At 49.8% G+C, this 11,352-nt stretch overlaps 2 protein-coding genes across 2 annotated transcripts; both read left to right on the top strand.

The window, feature by feature from the left end:
• Positions 1–1,609: 1,609 nt before the first annotated feature.
• On the top strand, positions 1,610–2,104 carry FOIG_16503 (uncharacterized protein; the record flags this gene model as incomplete). The annotated part of the gene is made up of 1 exon (XM_031217964.1): positions 1,610–2,104. One exon carries the CDS (start codon positions 1,610–1,612, stop codon positions 2,102–2,104), a length of 495 nt encoding a protein of 164 aa, XP_031052324.1.
• Positions 2,105–6,258: 4,154 nt separating this feature from the next.
• Positions 6,259–9,608, top strand: FOIG_16502 (uncharacterized protein; the record flags this gene model as incomplete). The annotated part of the gene is made up of 4 exons (XM_031217963.1): positions 6,259–6,335; positions 6,398–8,434; positions 8,514–9,005; positions 9,062–9,608. The coding sequence occupies 4 exons, from the start codon at positions 6,259–6,261 to the stop codon at positions 9,540–9,542; spliced, it is 3,087 nt and encodes a 1,028-aa protein (XP_031052323.1). The 3' UTR covers positions 9,543–9,608.
• Between the last annotated feature and the right edge of the window lie 1,744 nt (positions 9,609–11,352).

Raw genomic sequence — 11,352 nt, 5'->3', positions numbered from 1 at the left:
GAGCTCGAAGAGACAAAGAACTGTGGCCCTGTCTTTATACGAAGCAGAATACATAGGGCAAACCGCAGCCGCAAAAGAAGCAGTCTGGCTGCGAGGTCTGCTCCAAGAGCTGTTAAAAGAATACAAGGAGGTTCCAGAACTAAAGACAACTATAATCTTCGGGGATAACCAAGGAGCGATCGCGATGTCCAAGAATCCGCAGTTCCATATAAGAACCAAGCATATTAATATTCAGCATTATTACTGCAGAGAGAAGGTTAATGATAAAACTATTAAGTTCTAGTATATTTCAACAGGCAAATAAGTAGCCAACGGCCTAATAAAGGCCTTACCAAAGGATCATTTCCTTCTATTTAGAAATGCACTAGGTCTCAAAGAACGATGACCATAAGAAGGTGCAGAGATGAACCAAAATAAGAGACCTGCTATAGATAGATAGGAGACCCACGGATCTAAGATTATACGGAAACGTAAAGAAGGCGCAAAGGTAAGGTAGAGTAGGAGAGCTTCTAAGTAAGTAGAAGGAAAGCCATAATCTTAAGGTTATGCCAAGCATAAGGAACATGCAAAGATAGACTGAAGTAGGAGACCTATTATAGATAGGAGACCGGCGATTTCAAGAAAGATTTCAAGACCTGCAGAGACGGATGTAGGCAGGGGACCTTCTGCGGATAGAAGACCTGTAATCATAAGATCGCAAGACCTGCAGAGATAGGCATAGGCAGGAGATCTTCTGTATATAGAAGAAGACCAACAAGTTCAGGATTGCATTGGACTGAGAGGAAAGGTGTAAAAATGAACTTAGAGGGAGATCTTCTGTAGACAGAAGAAGACCTGTGGTCCCAAGAAAGCTTGCAAGACCTGCAGAGATAGGCTTTAGTGGGAGATCTTCTGTATATAGAAGAAGACCAATAAGTTCAGGATTACATCGGACTGAGAGGAAAGGTGCAAAAATAAACTTAGAGGGAGATCTTCTGCGGATAGAAGAAGACCTACTGCTCTAAGATTACATGAGACCATTAAGAGATCCTAAGCGCCCTTGTTGAGATAGCTCTTTCCCTGCAGTTTTTACCCACGAAGGTGTTTTTGGGGTTTTAACGAGGCTCGATAGGCATGCACATCGAGTCCAACAGCAGCTCGAGTGGGAGTGTTGAGACAGTATGGCTAAGGTGGTCCGATCTGCTGGTGGCTAGGATGTGGATACTATGTAAGGAGCTGTGCTCCTCTCAGACATATGTAACTTAGAACTAACAATAACAACAATCAACCCTTTTACTTCAACAATCCCCACGCTCCATGATTACTTTTCCCTCTTTCGAATTACTCTTGTATCTCTATCTCGCTGGCTGTAATATCTCGAAGGAGCTCGTTGTGCCTTCCGATTTTATGCTTTACTTCCATTCGTTGTTCAATTCCAAGCGGCGTCAGTGTAGTCCACACGGCCTTCACATTCATGCCCAAATAATCGACATCGGAACTCTACAGCATGCCTGGCCCCCAATTTTCCGATCCCACGCGCTTGCGTCGGCGACAGAGACGCACACATTCCCCTGCACTTCGCAGGCGCACCGTCGTCTTCAGACTTTACCGCACGCTCCGGCCCACGATCATGGACTTTGACAGATTCCTTTGCGAAAAGCGCGACGAAGTTCTGCTATCGTTAAAAGCTGGCGCGCAAGAGGTTTGGAAATCCCGATGGCATAACACTGAAGGATTCGATGAATACTGGCAGGGAGATGAAGTGTTTCAAAATCTGTTTACCGGGTTTGACAGTATCAAATCTCAGGTGTTAAGTGTCGAGTGTGGGGAGATACGCAGCGACATTAACACCATCTCTTGCCGATTCTTTGAAGCTATCGGGGATTTCTTCGACGAGCACATCGATGAATTTGAAAGTTTGTCCTTGGACACTGGAGCCAAGATTGAAACCCCAGACGTAGGAATATGGCGGCAGGAATGGGAGCTCTACTCCACGACAACCAAGACTATTGTTACGAAACCATCCCAGCGCCTGGGACCAAAGGGGAAGGGGCTTAGAACCGAGTATCGCCGCGAGAGGATTCCCGATAACACTCTTGCAAGAAGCTTTTACAGTCATTTCTAAACGCCGCCTTTCACCAAGCCAGATCAGCGCCGAGGATTCGTGACCATAGCTGATCCGTTGTAGTCAGTACTGACCTGACGTGATCACCACCGATCTCACAACGACCTCACTGATTACTACCAAGCACCGTGAGTATATAGAGCACATTCATTCGCACTTCCATAGGTACTAGCTCACCAGCTATCAATAAAACTTCTTTACATTGATTAAGCCTAACACGCATTGAATCTACCATCAAGAGACGTGACACTTCGACAGCGCGCAGCATCACGCCCTACGCAATCTGCAAACAATAAACCTAGCTGTTGAATGTTGGAGGGTTCACCCTCAACTTCAGGATCAAGGTTCAGGATTAAAGTTTGACGCCCTAAACTTAGATCGTAGGGCTTTCATCTAGGACTTTCTAGGACTCAAGTCCTAGAAGGAACCAGTCAAAGATAAAAGGTCTCAATGGTCCTTCGATTGCGAAAGGATCAAGAAATATACACAATGGACCTTAATATCTGACACTAGCACGGGCTTAGTTTATCCATAATTGGGAACCACCGTCACAATAAGTTGTTACATATTAAACTTTAAATTTTATTTAACGTGGTTGATAAGCGAGCGACGCAGACAAGTAAGCGACTACCTTATATACTTTAAAATCCAGTTTTTAAAAGCTTATAAAAAGCTTAAATTAAGTCTAAAATAGCTATAATTTTAATAGCTTATATATAAGTCTTAAATTAAGTTATATTATTTTTCTTAAATTCTTTAAAAAACTAACGTACGCGATAAGCGAGCGAGACAGACAAGCGAGCGAGACAAGAATCTCAACCTTCTTAAGATAAATCATAATAAAAACACAACAGACCATCTGATCAATTAAAATCACTCACTATACCCTTCTCCAGATACCTCTGGAACTACCTGGCAGGTCCTTGCATTATGCCCGGTCTTGCCGCATACACCACAACGCCGAACACCCGGTCCAACCGACCTTCCTCGACCACCACTTCTTGATGATTCGGCCAATACCTGCATACTCACATCCATCTGATCAATTAAATCCTGACCTTCCTGTATAAGCAGACTCCCTCTATTCTGTAGGCGTGTCTTCTTTGCCCTACGCCGCCGGCTAAGCATATCATTTGCCTCACGAAGCTCCCGGTTCTCAGCCTCTAATAAGGCAGTCTTCTGTATATTCCTCGTAACTGCCTTTGTAAGAGACTGAAGAGCTTCAAGGATTGACTCTGGAGAGCTACTGTGATGTCTTCTGATTCGATCACTAAGGTATTTAGACTGTGATCCAGCCTCGAGGACTGTATTTGGGGTCTTTGAAGTCCAAGCTTGAGCTTGTTGGGCCACCTCTTCAACAGGCGTTGGAGTCCGTAGCTGCACATCAAGCTTTGAGATCACAACTTCCGGGTCAAAAGGAGCAAGTCCGGCTCCTCTAAAACCCCCCTTGATATTTGACTCGGTTATAGTTAATCGAAAGGCGGCATAAAAGGCCGGGAAGAACTCGGTCTTGGAAATGTGGGTTATAGACCGTCTGATCAGTCGCTCTATTTCTCGCCCATATGCCTTTTTCAGTGGCCCAAAGCACCCAACATCAAGTGGCTGTAATAGGTGCGAAGAATGAGGAGGCATACAGAGTGTAATAATATTGTTGACCTCACAATATAGCTGGAAATCGACGGATTGATGACTTTCATGGCCATCGAGGATTAGAAGACGATAGGCACCAACTGATCGGATGGTTGTACATCGATTAAAGTGCTTTAGCCAGTCGAGACCTGTCTCATTATCTGTCCAGCCATTTGGTGTTGTGGTGATAGCCCAAGTGCCCGGGAGGTTGCTCTCTTGGTACCAATTGGCAAGGTGATATTGACCTGCAACCACTAGATATGGATCGATCGCTCGGCCTTCTGCATTGATCGCTTGAATCGCAGTAACCCATTCCCGGTTTCCAGGCTGGACTGACTTGGGGTTTCCATACCTTTCCGAGCTGGTGATAACTTTACCGCTTGATATCATACCCATCATAAAGCCGGTCTCATCAAAGTTCCAGATATCATCTGATCGGATGCCATATTTCGCGATTGTGTTCTCCACGAGCCTAAACCAATTGCGAATAATTGTAGGATCTTCGCATTTAGCCCTCTGATAGTCATATTTACGAAAAGAACGCATCTTAAGGTCTGGTTGCCGCTTGATAAAATTGATAGCCCAGCGCTTGCCAACTGGTGATGCGTCGCGCTCAGCAAGCAGTCGATTTGCCATTTCTTCAATATCACGATGCCGAGAGGGAAATCCTCGCGAATCCAGATTCAGAATATACTCGACTATAAGCTGTTCCTCCTGATCACTTAGTTTCCGACCATTTGGAATACAATCAGCGCGAGCCTGCCGACCCTGAGATCGGTGGTGGAGGGTCTGGAAGTGGATATCATAGAGAAATGCAGCTCGTCGCAGACTTAATTTTGGGTCTGCCTGATAGGCCTCAAGTGCAAGAATAATACGAGCCTCAGCAGTAGATTGCAACATGTTATTTGGTTGAGAATCAATTGATCAGATAGTGTTAATGTAAGGTGAGGGATTTTTGTCTCGCTCGCTTGTCTGTCTCGCTCGCTTATCGCGTACGTTATTTATAACTATACTATTTTATAAAATATTTTTATTAGATTTTTAGCTATTTTATTTAAGGTATAAATCCCTATTGGGTAAGCTATTTTTAGCCGTACAGTGCCGTGCGTCGCTTACTTGTCTGCGTCGCATGCTTATCAACCACGTTATTGTTTTTATTAATTTTTTTTCTTCATCTCAAGATTGCGGCCTCAGGCGCACCAAGTTCCCTCAACACCTTCCCAGAAGAATGTTTCACCTAACCTACCAGACGCCCGAAACCAACACTTAATAGGACGAACCTTCCCCAAGGACCCCAACCGACCGCTATTTTTACCTCGCATGTGACCATTGGGCTCCGATCACTTACAGGCGTTTTGCCTTGCACGCATCCTTGATACTTCCTGCTTCCTCTATCGCCCAATCAATCTAAGTTATCGCGACCACTCGAAAGTGATGTACATTTTTGTGCGTGAGCTTGCCCCAGACCTATCCATCACTACACCTTCTTTTTCCATCGCCGAGGACGCTTCTCTTTGTCTATGGCGGCCGAGAAAGCTTCGGGGCCGGACATAGGCACTTTACTTTAGGCACTTTTAGGCAAGGGGACAACTCACCGCAGCATGAGGCTGACAGGTCGTATTGTGGAACCCACGGCAAGAAAGAAGACTGTGTGACACCGATGACACGGCGAAGACTCGCCTCGTACGACCAGGCCCTGCACAAGCCTTCCACCTGCGCGAATTATTCAATCTCTCGGTGTATGTTTGGCCAGGCAGTGCCCCAAAAAAGGAAAACAGAGTACAAGGTACCAGGCATCGGTTGCTTCCCTGTCTCTGTAGGAGTGACCGCATACCTCGTGAGTTATCTCTGATCCTTCAAATGGCACACGAACACACTTTACGTCGCGGTCCGCCTGCCTTCTAACTGTACAGTCTGGTTCCTTTTGGCCAGTGTATGTCAGTGCTGATTGGCCCTTACTTGTAGGCGGGCTACTTGCACGAGCAAATAGCATTTCTTGGCGATTCTTTGGGACTTTGGCCGTTGTGATTTTAAGTGATTCGATGAATTGAAACACGCTCTGCCGAATCTGCCTGACAGCACTCGGACTTTGCCCCCAGGCCCCCAGTCTTCGGGCTTGCCATGCTGTCAAAGGGGGTTGAAAAAAGGGTGGAGAAGAAGGGGATGGGGGTAGGGGGTGTGCCTGTGTTGCTGGGTGCTGCAAAGAAGGCATCCAGAAGGCAACCAAAACATAATACAACCGTTATATTCGGCGCCGTAAAGTATCGCCTATTTGGCATACTTTGCAGGCTTTGCACTTCAGGGAGGTGACCACCTGAACGCCGATTTTCCAACCTTTCATTTTATTTATAAACCTTTGCCCTCGTCCTCGTGCACTCCCTCTTTCTTGCTCGGATTTTCGCACCTCTCGTGCTTTCTCGCGACAAGTCTCACTATTCACAAACCGAGATTCCTCCTTTGAATTTATATCAGCTACAACAGCTCTGCCGCTTTTCTGGCAGACTCCTTTTATTCGAGACTCCATCATGGGTGGTGGTCCGAATAAGTCCGAGGTCCCGTCGCGGGTCGAGCCTTCCGGCGCATCAGAAGATGCTCCTGACGAGTACGTCAAGACTGATACCATCAACCCGACAGGCACTGGACTGACAAGGAGCAACATAATAGCCGCCCTATGACCGACTCCGTATCTCAAGACACTTCGGAGGTGCTGGCTGTGACAGAGCTCGATGGTGCATCATCGCAGTCTCCCCGGCCCGACAAGGGTGACGCCGTTGGTATTGAGAGCCACGAGAACACCAAAGTGGACGACAGCGATGACAATATAGCAACTATCACTGGCGAGAGACAAGATTCTGCCAATGCCGTCGCCACGGAGGTCGAGGTCGTCAAGATCGACAATCAAGACGCACTGCATGACCCTGAAAAGATTATCAGGCAGCATGAAAGGTGTTCAATTACCAACGATCAACTGGTGGCCGAAGTGAAGGGTATCTATGACGCCTTGGCGACGGTAGAAAAGGAATGCATAGAAGCCGACGATGGCCAGATGCCCTGGACAGACGGTCCGCTCCACATCCCCGACTACCTATTGACGATCCCAGAGGCCAAATTGATACTGCTTCAAAAGGGCAATATGAACCCAGCTGAAACTGTTCGTCTTTGGTACGTCAAGGCTCAGAAGGACGCCACAAAGGGAGATAAGAAGCCTTGGACTCTCGAATCAGCCAAGGACTTGCCCGTGTCTGAAAAGACAGCTCCGCACGTTGGCGACCCCGAGGACTATCTGCATGGATTCCAGGTGGCTTTGGAGTTGCGTGCCAAGAAACTTGGATGGCCTGAGTATAATAAGCTGGCCGCCGTCAATGTGGCCGAAATAGGCGAAGAGGCTCACAAGAAGGTGATAGCCGGGAAACACTACCTCGACATTGGATACGACTTGGTAGACCAGTTATTGCGCGATCTCGAGACCGCCAAAAGCAGAACAAAAGAGCCTGCTCTGGGCCTCTGGGCCATTAGGCGATGCATCCACGCGGGCCGACATCGCCTCTGGAACATGGTTCAACGCTTTTACTTATGCGACCTCCTTCTCTGCCTCCACTTTCGCTCCAGCCTCCTTTCCTCTTGCAGCACGCAGCAGACGGCTCTCAAGGAGACGTCTCCTGAGGGGGTGATGGCAGCTCCCGAGGAGGAGGCTTCTGAGAAGGTTGCTCCCGAGGCGATAGCTGCTCAGGAAGCAGAGGTTACCTCCAAGGTTACCGAGGAGATTTTTAAACAGATAGCTCTCACAGAGGCAGACATTGCTTCCGAAAAGGCAGTCGTCGCTTCTAAGGAGGTCGCACCCGAGATGACTCACGAGGAGGTGGACACAGAGAAGGATTTTGTGAAGATAATTCCCGAAAGGGCAGAGACTGCTCTCGAGAATGTCGATCCCGAGAAAAAATGTCTCAAGGGGTCAGATGCGGACGTAAATGCTGCTCCCGAGAAGGCCGCCACCATCCAGCAGCCTTCAGACGATGACGCCAACCTATCCGCCCAAGAGCCGCAGCCCTCTCCCGTGAAGGCTGAAGCGGATGTAGATACGGCTCTCGAGGCCGACGCCACCCAACAGAATTCAGCCCAGGACGCCAGTCCATCCACCCCGGAGCCCCAGACCTGCGCTGAAGAGGCCGACTTTGCACCCGAGAATGTAGGCAAAGACACGGGGGATACAGCAGTCGACGCTGTTGCCCTCGACGAGAAGACAAAGTCTGAGTCTGAGAAGACGCCCGCGACTGAATTGCCAATCTATGTTGATAAGAGGCTGCTGAGTGATCAGAGCCGGTATAAAAAGGTTGGCATGGAATACTGGGTGCTGATCTCCGGTCGATGGATCCGTAGTCTCAGAATTGAGCAGTATGCAGCTCTCATTGCGCTGCACCGCACAAACTTACACGAACATTACGACTTTTTGTTGGCCTCGCAGCACCCCTCGGCATCGCCAGCGCTCCGTGGGCTCGCAGCAAAGTATAACATGCCGGCAAGAATGTGGAAGCACGGAATACATTCCTTTCTCGAGGTCCTGCGCACACGACTTCCCGAATCTCAGGATATAATGGAGCAGTTCATCATACTGGCGTATGGTATAATATCTTTGATGAGCGAGACCGTCCCGAGCTTCCGTCTCACCTGGGTCGAATGCAAAGGAGATTTAGCACGATACGGGTAAGTAGAAGCGCCACCCCTGCTGCGTCCACTATACGATGGACAGGTGTGCCAACAGAGACTGATAATTGCTGCTTAGAATGGCCGTTGAAGAGAGGGACATGAACGTGAGGGAGTGCTGGAGGAACACTGCACGAGAGGAGTACACTCAGGCCCGGAACGATGATCCCACGGTCGGCCGCCTCTACCATCACCTGGCCATCTTGGTCCAGCCCCGTTTCTCCTCGCCTGACGCAAGTTTCGACGCTGATGTGTCCAGGTTTCTCTACTACATCAAGTCTCTCGTCGTCAAAACCCCGTTTTACGCCGCGCGGGAGTCCTTGCTGACCGTTATCAACCCGATTTTTGGCCGGAATAAGGAGGCAGCTGAGAAGCCGGCCAGCATCCCCCAGACCGACCAGGACCACTTCCTTACCGCTGTTGCCCACCTGATTCTTGCTTCTCTGGAGCCTGAGACCCTCAAGGCAAACGGCTATGAGGAGAGCAGGAATAATCATCTCCAGACTGTCTATACAGCACTGGAGAAAATAAAGGTCGGTGGACCTGCCAAGACATCTAGAATTTGTCCAAGGTATGTGCTGGCCCCACGGAATCGCGTTACATTTGTCTCTAACTGACCACTTGCAGCGCCCAACTCGGCCTCTTGCTCTGCCTGTTGCTGCTTGGAATTCCTCTTGCTGATAACAGATGGAGCCCGATGATGGCGAAGTTTGCCCCCGACCTTGTGACGGACGAGGACCGCTCCGATTCTGACGCCATGGCCAACGCGAGGGATATCCATGATGCAACGATCGAGCTGATCAACACCATGGTCCCGTATCTCTTGGAGGGCGCAGATACGCGTGCCTTAGGGGTGTGGAGATTCATCCTGGTAATCCTGATGTTCATGCGCTCCTTAAAGACGCGGCCCGCCCTGAGGGAATGGTGGTTCGGTTCGGCTTTCCACGCAGAGGCTCTCACGCCTTACTTTAACCTGATTCTGCGCCAGGACGAGATTCAAGGTGCCGCTGCCTTGGCGAGCGCTTCCCAGTCCGAACTCATTACAATTTTGCTCGCCGCTCAACGAGAGAAAGAGGCTCGGCAAGTATGCGTTCAGTACCAAAGATAACATCGAGACATACCTTCGCGATACAGAGGAGTAACGAAAGGCAGAACGCGCCAGGAGTACGGCCACTCCGGACGACGGTACAGTCACCACAGACGAAAATAGTGTCATCACGGGAATGGCCACAGTCAACGCGGAAGGGAGTCAGACTGCAGCGGAAGAGTCCATGGCCACGACAGAGCAAACTACAGCTAGTGATACGACGCACAAGAAGGGCGAGGACACCAAGGCACCGGGCCCGGAGAGGATGTACGCCAATCTTCTGCCGGAGCATTATCTATTTACGGGCTGATTCTTCGCCAAAGAGGCTGAATATGGACCCTGTGACAAGTCTCTGCAGAAGCCTACCAAAGACGCCGTGCAGACCGCAGAGGTTCCAGCCGTGGAACAAGCACAGGAGACGACTCTGACGGATGCCAAGACGGATAGCGAAGCAAGGGATGGTGTTCTAACAAATTCCGCGTCAGAGAATGAAGCGGAGTATGACATTCTGACAAATTCTGTTGCTGGTGAAGCCCAGAAAGAGCAGCAGGCAAAGATAGAAGCCGTGGAGGCACCATCGGCAGACGTGGAGATGAAGGAGAGCGAAAACAAAAATGCGCGACAGCAAGACAGCGACACACAGACGAAGGAGGAAGATGCTGAGAAGACGCAACTGGAAGACGAGCAGAAGCGGGGAGAAGCCGAGGAGGCACGACTGGCCCAAGAAGCCGGAGAGGAGGAAATACGGAGGCAGGAAGGACTTCGTCGTGATCCCCCCCTCTTCCCCAACGGCTGGCTCAAGCAGTCGAAATACAGCTTCGACGAGATACAGGTTTTCGACTATGTCGAGAGCCTCGAGATGTGTAATGATCGGTTCGTCCAGATCTTGCGCCTGGCTACTCAGCTAATCGGCGACTTCTTCGACCTCAAGACAGACGAGGAGAGACGCCCTTGGTTCAGTGTGCCTGGGGTCTCATCGGTGCCGAAGCTTGAGCCAAGCAAGATGATGCCGGATATCATCGAGCGCGACAGCGGCTTCAGAGTCGTTTTTGTTGATCCATCTTTCCACGCTGTCGAACTCAAGGAGGAGGAGGAGAGATTGGCCAGGACAGAGGAAATGCGGAAAGAGAAGGAGAGACAGAACGAGGAGAAGAGCGCTGAGGCTGCTCCAGGCGCGGCTGCAGTTGTCGACGAGAAGACTGAGGGCAACGCAGAGGAGGCTCACGGCTTTCGGTGCCCCTGTGGCGTTGACGTGGTCGATCGGCCTCTCGGATTGCTTAGGTTGCTGTTCAATCGTGTCAGTGGACTGGCTCGCTTCGGGGATCTTGTTAGCTGCACTGACCCGACCGGCGCACTCAGCATAATAGCAGAGAATGGCGATGATGATGACGCGACTTCGGCTTTTGATCTGGAGCTGAGGAAGACCACCCGTACTGCGAAGACCATCACGGCTGCTGAGGAGCCATCGGGCACCGATTATGCCGAGCCTACCGAGTCCGAGGCGTGGAAGACACTTCCGGTGCAAGGCATGAACGATTCGCAACATACGAAGGGCAGCCACTCACGTCCGGACGCAGACGCGGACGAGGACGGATGGTTACATGTCAGCGACAACTGTCTCGTAGACGACGAGCCGTATCCAACGGTTCAATTGGACAAGGTCGAGACAAAGTCAATACTCTCGCGCTGATTCTTCTGGTAATGGGGATGAACAGTCCTGGGTTGATGCGAGGGGAGATGCCAGAAGGGCATGCATTCAAATAATGGGCGGCGAAGATGAGCACGGGATCTGTATTTTCAGCGACAGTTCTCTATGACGATCATGTATTAA

This window comes from Fusarium odoratissimum, assembly GCF_000260195.1.
Source record: "Fusarium odoratissimum NRRL 54006 unplaced genomic scaffold supercont1.86, whole genome shotgun sequence".
NCBI classification, from domain to species: Eukaryota; Fungi; Ascomycota; class Sordariomycetes; order Hypocreales; family Nectriaceae; genus Fusarium; species Fusarium odoratissimum.
The sequence above is the reverse complement of the archived record's forward strand: the minus strand, read 5'-3'. Positions and strand labels throughout refer to the sequence as shown.